This window comes from Acomys russatus, chromosome 4 (genome assembly GCF_903995435.1).
Source record: "Acomys russatus chromosome 4, mAcoRus1.1, whole genome shotgun sequence".
Classification (NCBI taxonomy): Eukaryota; Metazoa; Chordata; class Mammalia; order Rodentia; family Muridae; genus Acomys; species Acomys russatus.
Window position 1 is genome coordinate 47,215,200 of NC_067140.1, and position 27,506 is coordinate 47,242,705.

Sequence of the window (27,506 nt, forward strand, 5' to 3'; positions counted from 1 at the left end):
TACAAAATATACATATTTAAATATATACATACGAATATATATGTATGTATATACTTAAAGAATGTTTTAATAAAATTTCATTTTTATATGAGTAATTTTTTCATTGTAAACAATGTATATACATAAACTCTTTCACTGTATATACATTTCTTATTAAATATTTTTTATTTTTTACATATATATTTATATTATTACACATATATACAATAAACTACCTATAGCAAGAAGAGCCATGACAAGAGCTATATAATTAGGAATTATATAAATGTTATATTCTTAGTGTTTCGGCTATTTGTATTGGCAGCTTGAAAAAACATCTTTCCTATCTTGGTGCATCTACAATTCTGAATGTAAATCAATATCTATCATAGCTCATCATTATTCACTTAAAACATCTATGTAGACCTAAAAAAACATCTTAACCCCTAAACAATTGAGCTTAATTGTAGAACTAAACTATCTGGTCTTCAGCCCCATCAGAGACTTGAGAAGGAACAAACTTGATTACCTGAGTAAACAGAGAGTACAGGTTAGTAGATTTCCAAATGAGAAGATGACAGAGACAGTTTGCTACCTGAATAGTCACCCAACACTCTCTATAACATTGGAGCATCATCTCCAGCTTTCTGGCCCAATATATCTGACAGATATATTTGTGAGGCAGGAACTATTGAGGACTACACACACTTTGTTTTTAACAGTACAGGAGGCTGTGTTCTTGATATGTGCAAAATTAACTACATTTACACAAAAACTGCAATAAAAACCCATTGTCAGCACAACACTCAACACAGTCCAAGCTAGAAACAGTTTCCAATGTCAAGGTTTTACTATGATAGTATGACAATATTTTTCTTCACTTTCTTCATTTAGCCCAGAGCTCTTACAGGACAGGCAAATGCTCCATCGAGCTTTTAAGTTATGCAGAGTTTAAAATTTTAAAATCATAATCTCATTTTGAAGTACCTACAAATGCCTTGCTAAATCAGAGACCAAAGTCCAAAGGACCAGTAATAGAATATAAACCACTAACAGACTTCACTGTTTAAAATGTGATTTGTAGACATGCTGCAATGAATAGTTGGTTGCCAAATCCAACCTATGACCTTGGATACAGATTATGCTAATTATCACTGAGAAGGGATATCAGGTCTCACTAAGTCTGCCTCACACAGCATTCTGTGATGTCTGCACAGAATATTAAACATCAACATCCAGAGAGCAATTTAAAAACATGTCCTCATTTTCCTCCAATTACAGAAGAGAACCATGAGGGGATGCAAAAGAAAATACATTTGACTAGAGTAAAACATTCATCAGGAGAATACATTAAAAATAAATTTAAGTTTCACACTTCGATCTGGATACATAAACAGAATGGAGATGGTGGAATGTTTAAGGTACGGGCCATCCCTCCCCAGTTAACTTATGGCCTTACTAATGAATGCTTCCTTGAACATGCGCTTCACACATCATAAAATTTATGATCGGGCTGCTTGCCGGATTTCAAGGAACTGTTTGTGTAAGCGTTCCTACGGCGGCCTAAACATCACATTCCTGGGTCCTGAGTTATATTTCAGAAAGGAAAAGACACAAAGAAGGTCTTTAGTTAAAGATTCATGAGCACAGAGAGCTAGTTTTCAAAGTGTTATTTCAAAAATGTTGGGCCTCCTCTCCACCTGCACCACGCTGGGCTGTTGGCTCTGGAATGAATTATCTAATATACACAGCATCAGTTAAAATTTTAGTCTTTTTTTAAAAAACATTTAAAAAAATTTTTTACATATACATTTGTATTATTGCACATATATACAGTAAACTACCTACAGCAAGAAGAGCCATGGCACAATCAGGGATTATATAAATATTACATTCTTAGTGTTTTTGGCTATTTGTCTTTGGCAGTCTTGAAAAAAACATCTTTCCTATCTTGGTGTGTCTAAAATTCTGAATGTAAATCAGTACCTTTCATATCTCATCATTATCCACTTTAAAACATCTATCTAGACCTAAAAACATCTTAACTCCTAAACAACTGAGTTTAATTGTAAAACTAAACTATCTGGTCTTCAGCCCCACGAGAGACTTGAGAAGGAATAAAATTGATTACCTGAGTATACTGGGAGTGCAGGTTAGTAGCTTTCCAAATGAGAACATGACAGAGACAGTTTGCTACCTGAACTGTCACCGAAAACTCTCTATAGCATTGGAGCATCATCTTCAGCCTTCTGGCCCAATATATCTGACAGATATATTATTGCATGTAATAATCATTTTATTGTTTTTCAGGTTTTTTTCTTATGAATAACTTCTAAGAGGTACACTAAAACCCATTTCTATTCTGTATAGAAGAGAGGAGCCAGAGGAAAACAACCGAGCTCTGAGTCTCTTTCCTTTGGTGGATGGATCTTGAACCCTTCTCTTTCTTGTCTGGTGACTGCTACATGTCTTTCAGGATCCTGGTCACTTGTCCTCTCAACATTTGGATGTGATGAGGACTTGAAGATAAGAGGTTTATGTGGTGGAAACCCTGGAAGCACTAGGAGGGAAGAGAGGCTCTGGAAGGACTGTTAGTGTATGGCTCATTGCTATTGGCAGCAGTGTGAGCCCTCATGGGGACACCACTGTGTACATTATTAGTATCTTGGATATGGAGCAAATATCACACGACTCTTCAATGTGTGAGGGCTGCTCTTCTTGGCATCTGCATCTGGCTCTTTCCAGATAGGACTATTCTTTCATACGTGGCATTAGACTGGTAGTTTCACAGTAAGAAGATACTGGCATTTATGATTTGAAATCTATCAATGGCCTCTGAAATGGTCTGCTTCTGGAAACACGTTCAGTGTGCTGCTAATCAAGGATGAGGTGTCTTTCTTCTTGGCTCAGACTTGGTACATATCACTGCGCTTATCTCTTCATGTTGACATGTTATTCAACATCTATTTGTTGAAAAAGATTACATTCATGAATAAAGATAGGTTTTATGATTGAGTTCCCTGTTTGGAAATTTGGGTAGGTAGGTAAAGAAACAAACACAAATATATAATAATAAAATTATTGTTGTCAACTGCTTACGGGGTTGCTGGGAGTGGAGAGGGAACTAGTTCAGACACAGCACTTTATCTCTGCCTCTCCCACTAGATATCAAGAACCTCACAAACAATGGAGACCGTGGGAATTGTTTTTATTTCATCATAGTAGTAGTGCCTTTCCCCTTTCTTTTCTCTGATAGGCACGCCAGGGAGAGGATCAAGTGGATTTTACAGAACAGACAGTCCCCAATATCTTAAATCTTTCCTTATTTTACTTTGCCTTTGGGACTATTTAAGTTTTATACTTTAAAGATTTATTTATTTTTACTTTATGTGTACAAATATTTTATTTCCATGTATGTAAGTGGACCATGTGTGCGCAGCATTGCAGAGGTCAGATCATAGCACCAGATCCCCTAGAACTGGAGTTACAGATGGTTGTGAGCCACCATGTTGCTCAAACCCTGATTCTCTGCAAGAGCAGCTAGGGTTCTTAAGCATTGAGCCATTTCTCTAGCCCAACTCCAAAGTCTAGAGTGAATTGTGTTTGAATATGTAAAGGAGGCTTCTAAGCAAGTTTAGGATTCATAGAAGAAGAGAAACACATTTTTATTTTTATGTAAGCATGTGCATGTGTGTGGGTGTGTGCCTGTATGCATGAACCACATGTGTATGGCTTCCTATAGTGGAAATAATTGGGTGTCAAATTTCCTGGGGATGGAGTTACAGTTTTGAGCTGGAGTTTCAGTTGTGAGTTACCCAGCTTGGGAGTTGGGAAATGAACTTCCAGTTCTCTGGAAGAGCTGTAAACACATTTATCTGCTAAATCATCTCTACAGTGCTGCCACTTCTTTTTCTTTTTAAACTCCAGTTGTATATTTAAAACACCTAGTATAGAGTCATAGAGATGTCATAATGGCAGTTGCTGTGTTGTTTCTCTACGGTGGCTAACTCCTTTCTCCCCATAGTACGTCATGGTTTATAAGATACCATCGACAACCTTCTGTGTTTTCCTTTGGATGCTGTGTTTAAGTGTGCAAAAGTCCCCTGATTTCCTCAATGCAATATAGTTGTAACTTGTCTGGTCCATGTCCTCATAGTGAGCTCACTGCTATATTTTCACTAACACACGCATTTCTCTTTTGGCAGCTTTAACTTCATTCGCTCATCTTAGCTCTCCTGTGAAGCAGAAAGATAAGAAATGCACAGTTTCACCTAGAGATGAGGATGCAGGTCCCATGTGACAGGGACCTCGTGCCAAAGCAAATGATTTGAGATTTGAAGGATCATTTTTGGTTCAATGCTTTCCATCTGCATCTGGCTTTGGAAGGCAAGAAACTCTTTTGTTCAGTCTCCATCTAGATAACATGGCATGAAAATAACACAGATATGAAAATAGAATGAGATAATGCCAGTGAAGAACACAGTGGCCTGGTGCATCTGCCTTTGAGCTGCGAGTACTGACTGTGTCTCTATGAAAACAGACTAGAGTGACTGGTCTTCATGGCCATGTATTTATGGTTAAAAATACACAGACTCTTGTAGGTATTTAAGACATCCTCTAGCCTCAGGTTCTCACACTTGCTTCTCTAGTTTGGTCTCAGAAGATGAATTTACTTATTTCAGTGCAAAAACAAAAACAAAAACAAAAACAAAAACAAAACAACAACAACAACAAAAAACCAAAAAACCAAAACAAAACAAAAAAACCAAAACAACAACAACAACAACAAAAAAAAACAAAAACCCACAAGAATCCAGAAAGAAATCTCATACACTCTTACTACCACACCATGTGTGTCTGTGTATTTATCACTCTTTGAGGAATTACAGATAAGTCTGCACATTTTCTTGTATTCTTTCACCACAAAAATTTAATTCCTATGGGCTAAATGCTTTTCCTGTTTTGCTTCCTGCTGCATTTTCTTTTTTTCTCCTTTTTAAAAAAATTACTTTATTCAGATTACATCTAAATTGTTATCACATCCCTTGTATCCCCCCAATTCCTCCCTCCCTCTTGCTTTAACTCTATTCCCTTCCCCTCTCTCTGTGACAGACGGAGACCTCAACCCCAGTACATAGAGTCTATTATTCAAGTCACCCATCAGGGTGGTGAATGTTTATATGCACAATGCATGCTAGATACTTGATCAGCTAAATCTTTGGCTGGACTGATTATTTATCTAGATTTAATTATCAAGCAGATAATGACCATTCAATACAACATATATAGTGGCAGACAGGTGCACACACAGATTACAGGGAGTGCAGAATGAGGAAAGGAGTGTTTATTAATGCTGATACTCTTTTGTCAATGTTTGACCCTGTTACACTGTGAACTAGTTTTAAATTTCTGTTGACTTCATTTATTGGCATGAGAAAATAGGTCAATATGTAATAAACATTAATCTCTGTGACTCATAAAGTAAATGCTTAAACAAGTGAAGATAAAAGAGTGGCCTGACACCAGGCAAGGACAATAGGTGCAGTAAACTTCGAACCCCTAACAAAGTCTAACCAATGGACAGGACAGTCTCCAGAGTTGAGTGGAGAGTGGAGAGTGGAGAGTGGAGAGTGAAGAGTAGAGAGTGGGGACTGACTTTCATACAAACTCTGGTACACCATATTTGACCATGTCCACTGGATGGGGAGGCCTGGTGGCACTGAGAGGAAGGATAGCCACCTACCAAGAAGAGACTTGATACCCTATGAGCATACACAGGGGGAGGAGGTTCCCCTCAGTCACAGTCATAGGGGAGGGGAGTAGGGGGAAAGCACAAGGGAGGGAGGAATGGGAGGATACAAGGGATAGGATAACACTTGAGATGTAATATGAATGAATTAATACTAATAATAAAAAAAGAGTGGCCTGAGAGTGGGAGAGGGGGTTCAGGAAGAACAGCATATGGTGTCAGTAGATTCTACATAGGATTGACTGTAGAGCTGGCAAGATGTGGTGATGGATTATTTTGATGATTGAGTAAATTCAATGGTACAAATACCCCTATTTCACCATAGATGCCATGTCTGATCAAGAATGGTTTTTGCTTATATCACATGAGTTAGGCAACTGTACCATGAGCATTTCTTGCTAATTAAAAAGAAAATCACACTTACGTGATTCTTGCTTTTCACCAGGTTTTGTAAATATATTCTCTACACTAAATCAACTGCCTTTTCCTCAGTATAAGTAATATGCAATGCAAAGAAAATACTTATAGCTATCATCTTAAACTTGTAAAGTTGTGAACTCATTTCTTTGGTTTGTCAATAGAGAATCAGCTGAAGCATGAGTGAAATGGTGTACCTAAACTCTACGTTGGGGAAAAAAAAAGAAAACCAAAGCTCATCCTTGCCTGCAGTCTGTGGAACAAGCAATGTGTGCAAACTGGTTTTTACTTTGGCTGTTGAGTCTCTTCAGTTGCTGAGCAACTTTAACTTTACCAGTCTCTAGCTCACTGTACTTTCCTAATTTTTCACTTCTATGGTTGTCTGAATGTCCTTTTCTCTGTGGGGATTTTTTTCTTTCTCTCTCTTCCTGACAAACTATTCTTCAAAACTCAGTGTGAGTATCAACCTCTCATTTCTTCATATTCTTTGCTTTCTGTCATTCTTAACCTTCAGCACATGGTCTTAATGTACTTAATGTATTACACGTCTAGGCCTTCTTTTTCATCTTGGTATTTTCTTACAGAGTTCCCTGTACAGAGGGGATGTGAAATGTCTATGGAGCCGAATGGACACCCATGAAGGAAATGGTTATTCACCCAAAGGTTATTTTCCATATTTTCATTTCAGCTCTGAGGGACAGTCTGGTCCTGTCCACAACTGATTGTCATTTGTCTTTTCATTTTATGTTTGGCAGCCTGTGCCAAGGGAAGGAAAGTGCTGTGCATCTGGACTCCAGATTTTCTAAGCACTGTAGCTCTCTTTCCAAGGAAGCAGCAGAGGAGGAACATTGCTACTGGGGCTATAAAAGCAAAGAGTTTTCACCAATGGAACTCACTTTGTTTACATGCTTTGGAGTACTAATGTTTGAAAACTCACTGGAGTAGGATATCAAAATCTTCAGGCAAAAATCCATCCAACCAATACTCTAAAATTGCCCATCAATTTCTTATTTTAGCCATCTTGGGAATATATTTTAAAAATGAACCTTGTTTTAAAGCACTAAAATATTTTCCAGTGTCTACCTAGCAGCCAGTTCGTATGTTATTCATGCTCTCTGTCTGACATTGTGACCAGCTTTTTCCACTACTTGATGAAGTGTACTATCATTTCCATTTTGTTATCGCCTGAAGGTACTTACGAATGTAAGCTACAAAAATAATCTTTACCTGTCAGGAAATATTAATGGAGGAGATGTGGCTATTCCCCTCCCAGCATTTAAAAGTTTAAGCTGTGATAATAAAAAATGTTGACTTTTACTTCCTGAAATGACACAGGGAAGAACTTCAAGGCAATGGAAGCAAAATCCAAATGGCTTGCAAAACTGGGGCAGAGTTAAAGAAAAAAAAAAATGAATACCAGAAGAAATCTAAACTAAAAAAATTCACATTATTATTATTTGACTCAGACAGTGGCTCTAAAATTATGTTATTGTAGATCCCCTCACCAAAGGATCCAGAGACACACTCTGAAGGATTATGGGAAGAGTAGTTTCCCCTATACTGTCATGTATTGTCAGCCACTGAGCAGGGTTCGATAAAGAGGAATGGATTCTTGGATCAGACACAACAAATCCTTATCAGCTGTCACAGTGGTGAAACCAAACACTTAAAGGAATTGAATTCTTTGCAAGACTGGCCTGTGCTTAAGGAGAATGGGACACTCTGGTATCTTGTGATTGATACCCACTGGAAAAAGGAAAGCCGCCTGGCAAGTTGATTACTAAGCAACGTCTCCACTTCCAGCGAACTGCTGTAAGATTAGTTTTAAAATCCCAGACAGTTATTACACATGAGGGAGTTTCAGGTTTGGAAGGAGTAAAATAGAACGTTGTTTACTGTAAGACTCAGAGTTCTCAAGAGAGGTGGCGGGGGATTCAGCCAAGTGTCCACTTCCTGAAAGGGGTAGTGGCTGACAGTAAACAGGAAGATTCAGGGTGGTGTGCTTGTGGAAGTCAGGGTTCTGACCAGCAGGCAAAAGTCACGTGTGTTAGAGCTTGCCTTTGACTTACACGATCATATGTAATGATCTGTAGGACACATGTAACCATATGTAATGATCTGTAGGACATACGTAACTATATATAATGATCTGTAGAATAATATAAAGTAAATCAGAGACCTTCCCACACTAGCCAATGCTTCCCTTTGGCCTGTTTTATTGTGTATTTATTAAAACTCTTATCTTAAATGACCCATTTTTTTTTAGCATTTATTTTGCCTATTATCTGAGAGATAACATCTCCCTTTGTCACTGATTATCTCTAAATATTTTCTGCTCACAGAACCTCTAAAAGCCCACATGAATGGTCTTCAGAGAAATGGGTTTGCACTCTCCCACCCCCAAGTGCAAGCTCAGTTTTGTGCTTATTATTTCACAGCTTCATTGCTTACATAATCTCATCATGGATACTAGCATAGAATTTATGCTTTGTTGGTTGTGTGCCATTCTGACTGTAGGCATCATTAAGGAAGGTGCAGGGAGCACAGAGGGAACATCTTGAATGCTAAGCCTTTCAGATGACTATGGCTCAAACTTGCTGTACCTTTTCCTGATAATGTTTTAAAGTATCAGCCTCTGTTCTGTTCTCCTTTTCAGTGTTGCCCCAATGATCTGTGTAGCTAACAGTTTAGGCAGTCTTCATAAATTATATATTATTTCAACCAAGAAAGAAGTACTTGAATTTGCTTCTGAGCAAATCCTTAGAAAGAAAGATATATACATATTGGTTACTTGATTTGATCACTTTTAATATCTGCATGTATATGCTCATTAAACTATGTCCTATAAATGAAGTCAATTCAAATAATGGTATTTCTCTTCAAATAATTATTACTAAATGATTTTAGTATAGACTGAAAACCATAGCAATGTTACCTGGTAAAAACAATTCTCCTTGGAGTCTTGCTCTGGACTGTTGGGAAAAGCATCTTTTCTTCAGCCAATTAGCTTCGAATTCGCTGTAATGTTCATTGGGCCATGTGATATAAACCTTATAACACAGAAAGTATTTATCATCTATTTATACTGCACAGCTATACACTTCTGTCTTCTGCAATTGCCTTTCTTTTGCATGCTATTTAAAATGATAAAGGAATTCAATTAAACATTACTCTCCCTTTCCCTTGTGAGCCAAAGGTCTACTTCTGATGCTCAAGGCTGATGAGACAATGTATAAGAAATAGAATTTTACTAACACAACATTTCTGCTTTACATACTCTGAATATGTAATCCTCAGACGTCCTATGAGAAGGCACAGCTATTAAGAGTGAGAATTGGGAACAGAGGACTCAAACTGAGAGAAGGACAGACAAACTGGGAAAGGACAGGCTTCCTGATCGCCTTTTTTCTTCTGGACAGAACTTGGAAATAAGAAAGAGAGAAACGTGGTTGACACCACATGTGGTCGATTTTGAGAGTGATGGTTTTTCAATATGACTTCTTATGCACCTACTCACTAGTTTTCATAAATAATACTAATCAGTATGATTTCTGTGTAAATGCGCTATGCCAGACACTATGATAAACATTTCCATCCAGATTATCTCATTGAATCCTGGCATTTCTATGAACAACTTCTGTACTTTTCTTGCTGGATAGAAGAGTAAACTGAGTGCCTGATATGCTTTTTATATAATACAAATTGTATGATTGTGTTTCAAGGCTACTTTCCCCTAAAAGAAAAAAAAAGGCAAATTTGCATATTTTATTAAAGTGGTAGTAATAAAAGGCGTCAAAATTATAAACTCTGATAAGAAACTTGAGTATATCAGCAGGCTATATTTATATATTTACATGTGTATATGTATATGCAGCAATACTAGAGAAAAAGATTACCAGCTGACAAGGAGTGAGGGAGTTGAAAGAAGGAAAGGGAAAGAGGCAGGAAATAGGATTAAATGTAAGTTAAAAATAAAAAGTATAGCTATTGAAAAGAAAAAGAAAACAACAGTAGTGATAAAAAACAGCAGATTCTCCCACAGAGTATGTCTACTCTGTACCAAACCCTGTACAAACATGTTCATGGTGATAGTTTGTTCTATATATGGTAAGTTAAAGATCAGTTATTTACATCATTATCGCGTAACCCCTTGATTTACTCAAAAGAGAAGAGAAAGCTCATTTAGAGGTAATTACCTTTTTCCAGTCAAATGTCAAGTCTTTGATTCTGATGTTCACATCAAGAGCTTCAAGAAGAAGTTTCCGAGCTTTTGCAGAGTGCAAGTAGCAGTCTGAACACTGGCAGTTATCTCTCAACCATACTGCCGGGTAGAGGGACTCTGCCCCATCGTGCCAAAAGATTTGCAGCAGATGAGCCCCATCCATTGCTTCTGCCTTTAGGATGGCACTGTCCATGTTTCTGGTCTTTGGTGATAAATTCTACCAGCTACCTGCTATGACAAGACAGTGTTAAAAGTAATAGGAAGGCAGACCGTACCTGCACCTGACCTCTATCACAATGCAAGTGGACTCTGGCCTCTGTTCTCCACTCAGCAATGTGAGCCTGAAGTTCAACCAATTCTGGGACCTTTGTTCTGATTAGAGTATTTCTGCTGTAAACAGAAACAGAGTGACTAGCTGTAAGATAAAAACACCATATTGAATTCAAATGAAAAGAATTCCTTGTTCTTCTAAGAGAAATTTTAGATGATAAAATGAGAACCAATGACATACACTGGGCCTCAAGTGGCCATGCTTGCTTGGGAACTCACATCTATGCTTCTCTTAAACACTAATGACAGGAAAGAATCACTATGCAGACTGTTCATTAAAATTATAATTTAGCTTGAACTTGGAGAGATTTAGCTTGTGAGTTTGAAGAGAGCTGTAGCAAATATGAAACCAGCTCCTCTGTAGAATAGAGAGCACACTTAGTGTTTCAGATGGAAGGTGGGCAAAGCTATGTGTTTGTGGGAGAGGGGTTCCACTTGCTCAGTATCAAAAACACAATGATAATTTCAGTCAGAACACTGACATAGCACAATTAGACCTTTTAGTAACTTAAAAAAAAAGAGAAAGGAATAAAAAAGAAAAAGAAAGGAAAGCTAAAAAGATGGCTCAGCAGTTAGTAGTGTACAGCGTTCTTGCAGAAGACCTTGACTCAACTCGGACACCCATGTCGGGTAGTTCATAACAACCCGTAACACCTGCTCCCGGGAATCCAACTCGAATTCACCTACACATGCCCACACACAGGCATGCACACATACACATAATTAAAAATAAATAAACTTTTTTTTTTTTTTTTTTTTTTTTTTTTTACAAAATAGAGAAATAGCACGTGTTTTAAAACTACGTCAGGAATCACCAAATAGTTTCTACAAAAAGGATGCTAGATAGTTATGTTTCTAAGGCACATAGAATTTCTTTTTGTATTCTTAATTTTTAAGCCCCATTCAAAACCATAACGTAAGACTGGTCTGTGCGACATTTCTGGCCAAAAGCAGAGTATGATTGTCCTTTATAAATCCATTCATTCTTTCTTTAGCACAGTGGTATTATGTGATGTTTTGATGCAGAAAGCAGTGCTATTTTACTTTCTTGGATATTGAGCAAAAAGAAGTTAGCACTTAAATATAACAATCTCTTTTTTTTTTTTTGCACACGGTATTGAATATATGAAGATGGCCATGAAGTTCTTTACCACAAGGGAAACTGAGAAGATTACAAAGTAGACAAAATAAATCTGATGTCAAATGGTCTCATTATTATTATTATTTTTTTTAGAAAAAGTCATTATTGAATTTACTCTAGAACTATCTTCATACATCTTGATTCTACCTTATTTTGCTTATTCCCTAATAAAATATTGACTTTTCACTATAAGCATGGGGCGTAGTTACATTTCCAGCTTCCCTTAAAGCTAAGATAATGTGCGTTGTATAAATCTGGCAGGTGAAATATTTTGGCTGTTTGGAATATTTGTTAAAAAGGAGAGCATAAGATTTCAGGACCCCAAACAAGCATATGGCTATTTGTGTTATAACAGCACAGTCCTATTTACAGTATCATCAATTAAAAGAGCTGGGGAGAATTTAACCAAGGAGGGGAAATATATACACTGAAACTGTAAGACAACAGTTTGCAGATTATTTGAAGATAATTATAAGAAGGGAGAAATAGTATGTACTCATGAATTAGGAGAATCGATGTTGGTAAAATGTGTATGCTACCAAAATCATGTACAGATCTAATGAAGTTTATGTAATAATGCCAATAACACAATTCAGAGTAATAGAAGAGTCACTCCTGACATTTTTATGGCAACACAACGGTTTCTAAATAGCCAAAACAACCAATCAGGAAAGAGATATAAAACTGGAACCATTATGTCACATGATCTAAAAAATATACTGTAAATCCATAGTGACTAAAGTAACACAGAACTGACATTAACATTGAAAATCCTGTGAGACCACAAGGAAATCCACATATCTATTGTCAATATATATTTGGCAACATTTTCAAGACTCAGTGAGGAAAAGATGGTCTCTGAATAGCACTGGGAGTGCCGGCTATCCGTATTTGGAAGTATGAAATTGGACACTTCTTCCAGAATATAGACAAAGTTCATCTTAAAATGGATAAGAGACTGGAGCCAGAAGAACTAGGGAATAATAATTTTCTACTTGCTGTAAAAAATAGACTGAAACATAAGATTCAGAACTGTAAAGCTACTAAAAGGCAGAAAGTATTTGCAAACCATACTCCAGATGAGGACCTCCCAACCGAAACGTGTAAAGAACACACACAACGCAGCGAGAAGAAGCAAGTTTTCTTAAAGATAAAAGAGGATCTGCACAGACATTTCTCAAAAGAAGATGCAAAAATGGCCAGCATGTCTGTAGAAACAAAATGGTAAATTATTTTCAAAGAATACAAATCCAAACCACCAAGGGAAACATCCTTGTCATGTTACAATAACTATTACAGATTGTCTTCAAGTATTAACAAAGATAAGGAGAATGAAGAATATTTAGGGGTATAAATCAGTACAGCTATTAAGCAAAATAGTGTAGAAATCTGCTTTTCAAAAAATGAGAATTTAAAGGAGGAGGAAGTCCCCCTCAGGCACAGTCATAGGGGAGGGGAGTAAGGGGAAAATGGGAGGGAGGGAGGAATGGGAGGATACAAGGGATGGGATAACCATTGAGATGTAACAAGAATAAATTAATAATAAAATAAAATAAAAGCAAAAAAAAAAAGAAAAAATAATGAAAAAAAAAAAAAAAGAGAATTTAACTGCTTATGGAGTGAAATCAGTGTGCTGAACAGATCTTCACACTTCCACCTTCTGTGAAGAATCAGTTGCAATTGTCATAGTATTGACTCAACTGAAATGCCCACAGATGGATAAACGCTTAAGGAAAGCATGAGATGCACACACAGGTATATTATCTACCCATGCAAAATGCAAAAGGACACTCAGGCATTTGTGATAACGTGGATGAACTATAAAGGGCTGAAATTAGGTAAGCTGTACATACAGACACAAGTACTGTTGACTCTCACTTTAAATATATTGAACACTTTCTAGCTAAGGGGAGAATGTAGACTTGGAGGTGGGGGAAACAGGAGGTACTAATCAAATACATAACCTTTTAGTTATGTAGGATGAGTAACTTCTAGATATCTAAGCATGGTGAGTATGTGTAAAACTACCAGAAAATGGAAACATCATAAGAGAATAGATTTGAAGTGTTCTCAGGACACACACACACACACACACACACACACACACACACACACACACACACGGAGCAGTGAGGAGGACGATGGTAAATATTAGACAATTATTAATTAGATTGTGGCAATTATTTGAAAATTTATATATACATTAAAATATTCCATTAACTGCTTTAAAATAGAATTTTGTCAATTACAACTAAACATCTCAGAAAAATCAAATCAAATAAAAAGAATAAGTTTTAATCACATTGACAGCAAGGTTACAATAGTGGTAGGAAGAAATGCTTAAGCAGCAGAATTGCTACTACAGGTCACAAATAGTTTGTGTTTAGTGATTCCTTTTGCCACTAAGAGCTCTGAGCCTCATGTAAAATATCTCACTGCTTCATTTAATCCACCTGATGCATTCCTACATCCAACAGTAGAAAGTATAGGCATGTCCAATATACATTCATTCCAGGATAAGTGTGACCTCAGCACATTTACAGACAGCGTCTATACATAGTCGGCTCTCTATTGCTGTGATAAAGCCCATGAACAAAACCAACTTGAAGAAGAATGGAGTCATTTCATCTTATTGGCCATCATGAAGGGAAATCAGGGCAAGAACTCAAGTCAGGAACTTGAGGGCAGGAACTGAGGCAGAGGCAATGGAGGAACACTGCTTTGTGGCTTGTTCTCCATGCCTTTCTCATCTTGATCTTTAAAAGTACAATTCAGGATTTCCTGCCTAGCTAGGTTGAGCCCTCCCACAGTAGTCAGTAATCAAGAAAATGCTCTGCTGACTTGCCCACGGGCATTTTCTCAATTGAAGTTTCCATTTTCCCAGGTGACTCTAGCTTGTATTCAATTGGCAAACAACTAACCAGCAAATTGTGATGTCATTGTCACAATGTCAAAAGGTTGGATACTCTTGCATAATAGTAGAATCTATCTTAAGAACAAAACAAAAAGTTTTCCATGTGTTTCATCATCCAGATTTTATGTGTGTTGGCATGTGTCCAAAACTCAGGTCATCTCCATTAGATGTTCATCACCATATTTATTTTAAAAGGTTTATTTTTAGTACTGTATATGTACAGATGCCATGGAGACCAGAACAGGGGGTTAAATACCTCAGAGCTGGAGCTACAGGTATTTCTGAGTTGTCTGATGTGCTGGGATGCAACTTCTGCCCTCAGACAGAGCAGTAAGGCCTCTTAGTGCCAAGCCATATCTGGAGCTCCTGTTTAAAATGTTCTGATTGGAAGGACAGTCATTCTACTTGGCACTTCAAACATTGTTACTTAGTGAATTCTCATATAGGACAGAGTCTTCCAGCATGATGGGCATGGTTTCTGTACTTAAGATCACATGGTGCCCTGCTGTCAACTTCTACAAAACCCGAGAAAACCCACCAGTGAAGTGCTCTGAACTGCAGACCTCTGGCCTGACACACACACGGTAATCTCATTCTAGCTTATTCTGAGATTTCCACTTATCTCTTTTAAATTTCTTTTTCCTTCTACTCTAATTGAAGCATTTGGACTGAAGAGGTAAAAGTGTGCTTCTAGTCGTTAAAGAAACATGAGTTGTTCAGAACTCATATGCTTAAATATACATAACCTAGGGAGAGAAGAGCTGCAGCCATCCCTACTGTACAGAATGGGGAGTGAAGGGGGCCCTGGGGAGTGCATAGGAGAAGTACTAATACTTAGGTTTTACTACACCAAAGTAATGTGGATGTCTATGTAGGAATTTGGTGCGGCATTGCTCCTCTTCATAGTCTCTTAACTTCTGGATGAGTGTAAATGATAATTCAAACCAAAGCATGGTGCAACGGGCAAGTCATTCCCCATTTTGACAATTTTTTTTGCTAACTTCAAGTTTTTACTGGGGTACATAAGAAATTGTTCAAGGAAAAGGCCATCGAGGATCATAAATATTTAAAAGAAAACTTCCTGAAGAGTCACAGGCTTGTTACTCACGTTGGCTTTGCTGACCTCTGTTTCTAACTAACCCAACTTCTAACTGAACTGAGTAAACCATCTTAGGAATTTGGTCAGTGACACATTATTATGTTTTCCTGAAGAAAAGGAAAGTAGTAGGCACTCTACTTGTTAAATTAAAATATTTATTTTATGCTTATTATTATTTTGGTTTTTAAAAAAATAATTATTATCTCAGGAAACATTACTTTGGGTGTGGTGGGAAAGAGGCGTTTTGCCTGGCCTGTAAAACAGCTCTTGGGTTTTGGCAGCCTCTTATCTGATGGGGCTCTCTTTCTACTCCACAGTGCATGTTCCCTTCTTAATTATCTGCCGAAGTTTCCCTCCTCAGAGTTAGAGATGTTACCTGGGAATTCTGTTTGGCACAATTAAATTGTTCTTGATATGATGCCACTTAAGAAATGGGTGTAGGTTTCATAATTTTTCTGTTTCTTAATTTTTTTGTTGGGATTTATCATTAATTTCTCCCACTCTCTTTGGAAAAAAGAAAACAGTTGGGAAACTTAGTTTGAGTACTGGCCTTAAAAATAAAATAAAGGCTAGAACTAGGACTCTTAGAACCAAGAAGAAACAATCTGATATTTCTGAGTTCAATGCCATTGTTTGATATACAGCCAGACAGGAAAATGGAGGCTAAGAGATCATTTGTGTGATTGACACCAACTCTGTTAGTAGTCCAGATGACCTCAATCATCTGGTCATTAGCCTGGTGTCCACATATTAGGTGAAAATGTTTATTCTAATAAAAGAGAATATAAAAGTATAATAACTAATTTGATTACCAGTTTTTAGATAGGATTGATAAGATGGTGTAGGAACTTTATAGTAACTATATACAGAATTAGAACCGCAGGGAGTAGCACTGCTCATTAAACCCACAGGATCTTACAGTAGCATCCGAAGAGAACATCATGGACACAGATGTGAAGGTCTGTGAAGTTCCATCTGCTTATCCTCAGGGTAGTTTTGACATACAATTGCATCATGGAAAATTTATGTTCATATCACCTTCCAGGCAACAAATTCAATCTATTAACATGATACTTTTACGACAGCAGCTGATTCGTGAGGTTTTTGGTTAATTAACCCCACTGTCTGACATTTTATCTTTGGGGAAAAGAGTAGAAAGAAGAAGATTTTGTAAACTTTATATTATTGAGTCTTAAAGAATATCATCCACCTATAGTTCAAACTTTAAGCCATACAGTCCTGGAAAGGCTGCCATTGACTGTCTTGTGCTCATGGTGCCTAAAGAGTAGTAAAGCTTAACAGTACTGAAACGCATGCTCTATAGCTCCTGATACCTTCTACCTATAGACTTTTAACTTAAGGGCTTCAAAATTGTTACATTTATTTTTTACATAAATAATAAATCCATGGAATCATTGGAAACAAACCAACAAACAAACAAACAAACAGCCCACTGTTCTGCCTGCTATCTTGTTAAAATTAGGAGGTCTCATTCAAAACTTCCTTCACACTTTGCAAAAAGGAAATTTGAACTTCGGCACATTTCGGTAAGAACTGAAATTACGAGGCCTCTTGCTTACTGATGTAATGAGAGTACAAAAATGATTCTAAATTCTTTGAACCACACCATACACAAGTGAAAAATTTTATGTTTTTAATCAAATCTATTCAAACTACATGCAGTATCTTTTTTATACCAAAATTTCTATTAAATAATATTTTACATATACTTTTATATTATTAAACATATATACAATAAACTACTGCAAGAATATCTTTTCTTGAGCTGCTTCAAGGGAACAAAATAAAACTGTTCAGGCTGGCCTTAATTGACCAGCATTTCAGAGAAGTGTGCTACTTCTGGCTCTTTTGGGTCAACAAAGGGCCAAGGAATAATATGCACTGCCTTCTTTTTGGCTGGTTTGTAGATTATTCAGAGAACATTTTTAAAAATCTCATTAGAATTTTCCTTCCATCATAGGCAATCAGCTTTGTAGACAGAGCTGTCTCTGTCCCCTCTACAGACATTCTGGATCAGTGTGGGGATTGCAAAGTAATTTGACAATCAGACTAAGCCAAACATAATTGGAAAAGACCAGCTGCCAAGAAGCAATCAGATCCACTACATTCCAGAAACCAAGCCTATTCCAGATGCTTGATGGTTCATTCTATTGCAGCCCAGGGTTGTGAATGACATGTGCCTGGAGTCTAATGTGGATGTTCTTTCTTTCTCCTGTACACAGAGCTTAATCCAGGGGCCATTCAGGTAAGAGAGTTGAGTTCAATCATTCCTCTCTGGGGACCAAACTACACAAAGCATACCAACTAGAGGAAACCACAGCTTTCTTTGGTCCTGGATAACCTTTGGAGTAGAAATCTTCTTGCTCCAGACAGATCCCAGGACTGATCTGCCTCCGATTCCCAGTCTGCTAGTGCCTTTCCTTAGAAGCCACTATGCTCCTTGCAGCTCTTGTTTGGCCCTGCCCTTACACACTGTTGAGGTTGGAAAATGAGGAAGAGTAGCTTGATATGAATGTCTAGCCATTTTTTTTTGGACATTTAACAACAATAATAACAGTAACACTAAAACAAAACAAAGAGCTTGCATTGTCCACAGGGGAAGGAGTTAGCAAGAGAAAGTACTCTTTTTTTTTTTCAAAGTGTTTTTATTTGAAATTCAAGCATGAGTTATGTATTTACAGAGCTGCACCACCTCCTCCCTCTATCTAATCCCATGTCTCCCCATTCTTTCTCAAATCCATGGTCTTTTATTAACACTATTATTATTGCAAATACACATATTACTATATAAATTCACCCTGCTGCATTCATTTAGTATTACATCTATACATATGCATGTGGGCTGAACACTTTGCATTGGACAACTAATTAGAAAACATGTCTCTGGAGAAGGCCCATTTTTTTCCCTCTCAGCAGACATTAACAGCTAATAGTTCTTTTTTTTTTTTTTAATTTTTTTTATTAATTTATTCTTGTTACATCTCAATGTTTATCCCATCCCTTGTATCCTCCCATTCCTCCCCCCCCCCCATTTTCCCATTATTCCCCTCCCCTATGAGGGGCATGTCCCACGAAAGCCTTCACTTACCAGGAAACTGGGACAGAGGGGAAGGCATCCTATTGGGACTCTAAATGAGAGACGCATGGGAGAATAGCAAAATAAAAGGATACAGATGGTCCTAGAAATCTACAAGTAGAACAATATGATAGGCAGATTTGGGCCCAGGGGTCCCGCTCAAACTAAGGCACCAGCCAAGGACAATACAGGAGGTAAACTTTAAACCCCTTCCCAGATCTAGCCAATGGTCAGAATATTCTCCACAGTTGAGTGGAGAGTGTGATACGACTTTCTCACGTACTCTGGTGCCTCACATTTGACCATGTCCCCTGGAGGGGGAGACCTGGTGGCACTCAGAGGAAGGACAGCAAGTAGCCAAGAAGAGACTTGATACCCTATGAGAATATATAGGGGGAGGTAATCCCCCTCAGGAGAAAGTACTCTTAACAGTTTTCCGGAGACCATAAACCCCAATAGCTCAAGCAAAGCTTTGCCCTAATTCCGAATCAGAAGAGAAGAGGAGGAAAAGCATTTCTCACCTGTCTTGTTTCCTGTGCCCGAGCCAGCGGCTGCAATAGGAACAAGTAGACAAGAGCTTTTCTTTCCCACCTGTTCCCAGTGACAGCTCTTCTATTGCAAAACACACTTGGAGAAGAAGCCTAAGCATTCTGCAGGGAGGAGCTGTTGACTCTCACCTGAGCACAGGCACAGCGGCGTCTACTTGGTCATTTACTATTCCAACAGAAACGTCTTTAGAGAGATCTTGATTAGTTGTAGGAGTCTGCTCAGAAGGCTGGGATTGGCCTCCCTTAGCTAGATATTCTTTTTTCCTAGTTGTGTCTGGAGTAAACAGTAGCTGCTGGAGAGCCTCGGGCTCTTTTGAAGACATTCGGTTGCCCCGTGATTTGACTCACAACACACAGCCCTTAAGGCAACAAAAGGGAGAGGCCAGGATGGGCCATATGCCAGGGATCCAGAGCTTGGCCGACAAGTTTTTTACTTGTGGGAGAGCCTAGTAGACAGAGGATTGGTTGGGTAGCTCCCAAGACCCTGTTCTTTACAGTGTAGCCATTATGTTAAAATAGAGTCTTTGAGTGGCAACCGAAATCTAGAAAGTGATCAGGAGTCTGTTGGCCTCCTCCCACCAACACCACCCTTCCCAAGAAGATACTTCACAATCCAGCCTGCAACTTGTTGCTTCTTGCCTCAAGGACTCAGTGCTGGGAGACAAAAAAATAAACATAAGCATTAATCAAAAAGAGAAGTCATGTCGCCCAGTTCCCAGGTGACCTCCAGAACTGCAATACCAGTCCCCCTTCCCGCAGTGATGCATAGTCAGCTGATTTTAAAGTAAAAAAAAAAAAAAAAAAAAAAAAAAAAAAAGGCCTTGTATAACCTTCCCCCTCCCCCCACCCCCCACCCCCTTTGACTTTCTTCCTCAAGTCTACAAGTTAAAGTACTGACACCCAGTGTCCAGGAAAATAACAACAGGTTTGGTTTTCACATACAGAAGGAGGGTGTTGACATGGGGTGCAACCCTTAGTGCTCTCAGCATTGAAAACCCATGGGAATGGAAGTTATAAAGATGTCAGGAATAATCAATTAACTTTACCTTAATAATTCATGCTGTGGTAATTATTTTTGGAATATATTAGGTAAATTCAGCTTCAGCTGGAACAAAAAGGTTGTTAATGCAAAAAAGAGGCCATGAATTTAAATAAGAGCAGGGAGGGATATATAAGAGGATTTAGAGAGCGAAAAGAAAAGGAGGGATGATATGATTATATTAATCTCAGAGCATAAATAATTTTAAAAATGTGATAGCAGTAACAAAATACTTATATATGAAAAAGTTTTTGAAAACAAGTAAGTTACATGACCATGGTTTTTAATGGTATGGATAAACAGAAAAAGAAACAACAAATATGCCAACAGGGAAAGTTAAAAAAATTAAGTAAAGAATTAATTCCCACAAGCAGACATGCAGATAAGTAAAGCAAGCAGGCAAATAAAACACAGAACGCAAACATTTGGACTTACTGATTTCATATTATCTGGCTCTACAGTTAGTACTGCTGTTGCTGAGTCATGTAGCAGCTCTGTAATTTTCACATCATCTCTATCCTGTTTTCCATAATAGTTGAACTTATTCCCATCTTCCCTAAAATTGTACAGCAGACCCCTTTACCCTCTCAAACACTTATCTTTAAAGCTTCTGGACGAGCCCCTCCAATAGCAAAAAGTGACGAATCATTGCGGCTTAGCTGCTACATCTTTAAATATCTGACATTTTTGGAGCAGCATTCACCTGCCTGCTGTCCGTGTGTGTGTCCTCTTTTGACAGACTTTTGTTCAAGTCTTTCCTCTCTGTACTTAATCAGGCTATTTGTTTACTTGCTGTTCAATTGAGGTTCATATACAATTTAAAAATTAATCCTTAGTTAAATGTATGATGGCCTAGTATTTTTTTTTGTTGTTGTTGTTGTTGTGGTTGTGGTGGTGATAAATACCATGACCAAAGGCAACTTGGTTTATTTCAGTGTATATTTCCAGGAGAAGGTCATCACTGAGGGAAGTGAAACAGGAACTCAGGTAGAAACCACTGAGGAATGCTGCCTAGAGGCCCATTTTTTAGTACATGGTCAACTAACTTTTACACAGCTCAGGCCCAGATGCTTTGGGATGACACCAAGCCACATTGGGCTGGGTCTTTGCATGTCACTCATCCATCAGGGCAATCTCTTAAACACATGGTATTCTAGTTTCCTTTCTATTATTGTGGTGAAAAACAAACTGAAAGCAACTTGGAGAGGAAAAGGTTTATTTCACTTTATACTTACAGGTAACAATAGTTAGTCACTGAAGGAAACCGAGGCCGGAAGTCAAATAGGCAGGCACCTGCAGGCAGACACTGAACAGAGAGCACTAGGGAACACTGTTTTATTGGCTTGCTTTTATGGCTTGTGCAGCCTGCTTTCTTATACAACCCAGGGTGACCTGGCCAGAGGTGGCACCTCACAGAGTGGCTGGATACTCCCATATCAATATCAGTCAAGAAAACTCAGACTTGCCTAGAGACCAATCTGATGAGAGCATTTTCTCAATTGAGATTCCTCTTTCCAGATGACTAGCTTGTGTGAAGTTGACGGAAAAGTTACAGGGACAATGAAGAAAGAGGCCAACACAATAAAGCAGTTGTTCAGCTGAGACTCTCTTCTCAGGTGACTTTAGGTTGTGTCAAGTTGACAATAAAACCTATCCAGGACTATCTTACAAATATTTTATCCTATTCCATTTGTCATCTCTTGATTTTAAAAAAAATTGTTCCTTTGGCTGTGCAGAAATTTTTTAGTTGGATATACACTCCCAATTGTATATTCTTGATTTTTGTTGCCTATTTTCTGTGTTTTTATAAAAAAAAAAATTATCAGGACCAATAGCATGGAAGCACTGTTCACAATGGCTAAAATAATCTATCTAAATGTCCACCAACAGATGCCTGGATTAAGAAAATGTGCCACACACACCATAGAATACTATGAAAGGAGATCTGTGTGATTGAGTTTGTAGAACTTTGTGTTAAATGTTGTCAGCCAGGCCCAGAAAATTTGCATAATCTCACTATATATGGAGCCTAAAATAAGCAAAGTCATAGCCAAGATAAAAAAAAAAAAATGGGAGGATCCAAGATGGCGGCGAGCAGTGTGGACCGCGTTTGGAGGCTCCAGTGAACAATTCAGGGAATTGCACAGATTTCTGAGCCAGGAACACCGAGGTCCGAACATCACGGCAGCGGGAGTGCTCCACGGTTCGGAGGGACCAGGGTGCGGAGGACCTGCGTGCCCCTGCACACGGGAGGAGCGTGGTTTTTCTCTGATCGGAGCGGCAGCGGTAGAGGCGGCAGCACCAGCGGCACCAGCAGCGGCGGCTGAGGTTTGCAGCTCATAGCCTTCCGGTGGAGGCGATTGGTGTGGTGGCTGGTGGGAATTGCTGCGGGAGAGGGGACTCGGGGCAGGATTTGGGTCGCGTGGAGCCTTTGGACCCAGATTGGACTCGGCGGACAGTTCGGCCCCAGAGTCCCGGGTATTGGCCCGGCCCAGCAAACAATTCTGCCTGAGGCACTAACTCAGCGTGGCCATAGCTCCCCTGCTGTGGCGCAGGCTTAGTTGAGCACGCTGCTCCACACTAGGCACTACCTCAGCTCAGCGGCAGCTCCCCTGCGGTGACACAGTCTGGGCGGAGCACTTGGTTTCACCACAGGCGCTAACTCAGAGCAGCCGCAGTTCTCCTGCTGTGGCGCAGGCTTGGTGACGTGCTCGGTTCCATCCTAGGCACCACCTCAGCTCAGCGGCAGCTCCCCTGCGGGGACACAGTCCGGGCGGAGCACTTGTCCCAGAACTGGCGCTAACTCAGAGCAGCCGCAGTTCTCCTGCTGTGGCGCAGGCTTGGTGACGTGCTCGGTTCCATCCTAGGCACCACCTCAGCTCAGCGGCAGCTCCCCTGCGGGGACACAGTCCGGGCGGAGCACTTGTTCCACCACTGGCGCTAACTCAGAGCAGCCGCAGTTCTCCTGCTGTGGCGCAGGCTTGGTGACGTGCTCGGTTCCATCCTAGGCTCCACCTCAGCTCAGCGGCAGCTCCCCTGCGGGGACACAGTGCGGGCGGAGCACTTGTTCCACCACTGGCGCTAACTCAGAGCAGCCGCAGTTCTCCTGCTGTGGCACAGGCTGGACAGAGCTCTCGGTTCCACCAGCTCTAAGACACTGGTTGGACACAGTGTACAGTTTGAATCCAGAATTCCTGGCTGAGATTGGTGGTCAGTTCGGGCCCTGAGTCAATAACTGACCACAGCACGCACTTTGGGCCAAAAGGCCCTAGTGGAGCTTGGTGCGTAGTCCCAGCCCAAAAATTCTGGCTGGGCCCTGTGTGCATTTTGGGCCCAAAATCCCTAGCTCAGCTTGGCAGACGGTTCTGGCCCTGAGGATCTAGCTGAGTTCTGCCCGTGGTTCGGTCCCAGTGCTCCTGGCTGGACTTGGCAGGGAACACAGAAGGCTGTGGATACCTTGGCCTGACCCAACGCTCATTCAGAGACCCAGAACAATTGCAGGATCCACAGCAGAGAGGGACTGAGGATCACTGGCTGTGAGAGACCAGAACAACAGGGCTAACCTCCTAACATCCACACCAGTGAAGCTTTGAGCTCGCACCCTAGGGAAATCGTAAGAAAACAAGTGAATCTATCATCAGACACCCTCCATTCAACTCTGGAAACTACCCAACAAAAACAAAGACGGCAAGATGTCTAAAGGACAACGAAAAAGCATACGCAAAAAACCCCAAAACAACATGGCGTCTCCAGTTTCCAGCTATCCCAAAGAAAACCACCCAGAGAACTCAAATATAACGGAAATACAAGAAAATGACCTCAAATCCTTAGTAATAAGGATGATAATGGAGGAAACAAATAAAATTCGTAATCAAATGCAGGAAGACGCAGACAAACAGGTGAGAGACATAAAAGAAGCACATAGAGTGGAACTGGAAAAATTGCAGGAAAATGCAAACAACCAGATGAAAGAAATAACTAAAACGGTTCAAGCTCTGAAGACCTATAAAGAGGCAATGGAAGAAACTCAGGAATATACAAAAAATCAGATGAAAGAAATCAAAAAATCAGTTCAAGATCTGAAAATGAAAATGGATTCAATGATAAACACACAGACAGAAGAAAAACGAGAACGTGAGACCTCAGAGAAGAAGGCGAGCAACACAGAGGTGAGCTTTTCTAACAGAATCCAAGAGATGGAAGAACGAATCTCAGGGCTAGAAGATACAATCACAGATATTGAATCAACCATTAAAGAAAATGCCAAATCTGGAAAACTCCTGACACAAAACATCCAAGAAATTAAGGACACCATGAAAAGAAGAAATCTGAGGATAATAGGCATTGAAGAAAGAGAAGACATCAGACTCCAGGGCCCAGAAACTATTCTCAACAAAATCATAGAAGAAAATTTCCCCAATCTAAAGAAAGAGATGCCTATAAACATACAAGAGGCCTACAGAACACCAAATAGAATTGACCAGAAAAGAAAAACTGCCCGCCACATAATAATCAAAACACAAAACATGCAGAACAAAGAAAAAATATTAAAAGCTGCAAGGGAAAAGGGCCAAATAACATTTAATGGTAAACCTATCAGAATTACACCTGACTTCTCAGCAGAGACCATAAAAGCCAGAAGGGCCTGGACAGAGATCCTGCAAACCCTAAGAGACCACAGATGCCAGGCCAGACTACTTTACCCAGCAAAATTATCAATAACCATTGATGGAGAAAACAAAATATTCCATGACAAAAACAAATTCAAACAGTACCTATCCACAAACCCAGCTTTACAGAAGGTACTAGAAGGAAAACTCCATCCCAAAGGGTCAAGCTACAACCAAAACTACCCAGGAAATAGATAACTATCCCATGGCAAAAACACAACTACACAAACGCTCGACTGGAAACAACATCAAAATTAAGACTCTTAACAGTCACTGGTCATTAATATCTCTCAACATCAATGGCCTCAATTCTCCAATAAAAAGACACAGACTAACCGAATGGGTACATAAACAAGACCCAACATTCTTCTGCATCCAAGAAACACATCTCACCCATAATGAAAGGCATTACCTCAGGGTAAAAGGTTGGAAAAAAATATTCCAAGCAAATGGTCACAAGAAGCAAGCAGGTGTAGCCATTTTAGTATCGAACAAAATAGACTTTCAACCAAAATTAATCAAAAGGGATGAGGAAGGACACTTCATACTCATCAAAGGTAAAGTCAACCAAGATGACATCACAATTCTGAACATCTATGCTCCCAATACAAGGGCACCCACATATGTAAAAGATCTCCTAAAAAAGCTTAAACCACACATCGATCCCCACACAATAATAGTGGGAGACTTCAACACCCCACTCTCACTGAAGGATAAGTCATTGAAACAGAAACTAAGCCGAGAAATAACATCATTAACCAATGCCATGGGTCAAATGGATCTAACAGATATCTATAGAACCTTTCACCCAAACAAGAAAGAATACACCTTCTTCTCTGCACCCCATGGAACCTTCTCCAAAATTGATCACATCGTAGGTCACAAAGCAAGCCTCAACAGATACAAGAGGATTGAAATAATACCTTGTATCCTATCAGATCACCATGCTCTTAGGCTGCAATTCAACAACAACAGAAATAACAAAAAGCCTACACGTTTGTGGAAACTAAACAACTCTCTGCTAAATGACACCTGGGTCAGGGAAGAAATAAAGAAAGAAATCAAGGAGTTTCTGAAATTCAATGAAAATGAAGAAACAACATACCCAAATTTGTGGGATACATTGAAAGCAGTGCTAAGAGGAAAATTCATAGCACTAAGTGCCTTTAAAAAGAAATTGGAAACATCGCACATAAGCATCTTAACAACACAACTGGAAGCCCTAGAAAAAAAAGAAGCAGAAACACCCAAGAGGAGTAGACGCCTGGAAATTATCAAACTCAGGGCTGAAATTAACAAATTAGAAACTAAGAAAACAGTCCAAAGAATCAACAAAACCAAAAGCTGGTTCTTTGAGAAAATCAACAAGATAGACAGACCATTAGCCAAACTAACTAAAAGGCAGAGAGACAGTATTGAAATGAACAAAATCAGAAATGAAAAGGGAGACATAACAACAGACACTGAAGAAATTCAAAGAATCATAAGATCCTACTTTGAAGGCATATACGCCACAAAATTTGAAAATCTAAGGGAAATGGACGATTTTCTTGATCAAGTTCACTTGCCAAAGTTGAGTGAAGAACAGATAAACAAGTTAAATAGTCCCATTTCCCCTACAGAAATAGAAGCAATCATTGATGGTCTCCCAACCAAAAAAAGCCCAGGGCCAGATGGTTTCAGTGCAGAATTCTACCAGACCTTTAAGGGCGAGCTAATACCGATACTCTTCAAGCTACTCCAAAAGATAGAAATGGATGGAAAATTACCAACTTCATTCTATGAGGCCATAGTCTCATTGATACCTAAACCTCACAAAGACTCAACAAAGAAAGAGAATTTCAGACCAATTTCTCTTATGAACATAGATGCAAAAATACTAAATAAAATACTTGCAAAACGAATACAGGAGCACATCAAAGATATCATTCATCATGACCAAGTAGGCTTCATTCCAGGCATGCAGGGATGGTTTAATATACGGAAATCCATCAATGTAATCCATCATATAAACAAACTGAAAATAAAAAACCACATGATTATCTCCTTGGATGCAGAGAAAGCATTTGATAAAATTCAACACCCATTCATGTTTAAAGTTTTAGAGAGATCGGGGATACAAGGCACTTTCCTCAACATAATAAAGGCTATATACAGCAAACCAATAGCCAAAATCAAAGTAAATGGTGAGATACTCAAGGAAATTCCTCTCAAATCGGGAACAAGGCAAGGCTGCCCACTCTCTCCATATCTCTTCAATATAGTACTCGAAGTTCTAGCCAGAGCAATAAGACAACAAAA

The 27,506-nt window shown here is 39.1% G+C and overlaps 1 protein-coding gene across 4 annotated transcripts in view; it reads right to left on the minus strand.

Annotated features, from left to right (window-relative positions):
* Positions 1–19,946, minus strand: part of Bbox1 (gamma-butyrobetaine hydroxylase 1) — a 50,543-nt gene extending 30,597 nt beyond the window's left edge. The window contains exons 1-3 of one of the 4 annotated variants that reach the window (XM_051144312.1): positions 19,626–19,946; positions 10,342–10,595; positions 9,081–9,195 (exon numbers count right to left, since the gene is read on the minus strand). In XM_051144312.1, the coding sequence (XP_051000269.1) occupies positions 9,081–9,195; positions 10,342–10,560 (334 nt within the window). In that variant the 5' untranslated portion in view covers positions 10,561–10,595; positions 19,626–19,946. The other 3 variants (XM_051144313.1, XM_051144310.1, XM_051144311.1) reach the window with 3 other exon arrangements.
* Positions 19,947–27,506: the final 7,560 nt, after the last annotated feature.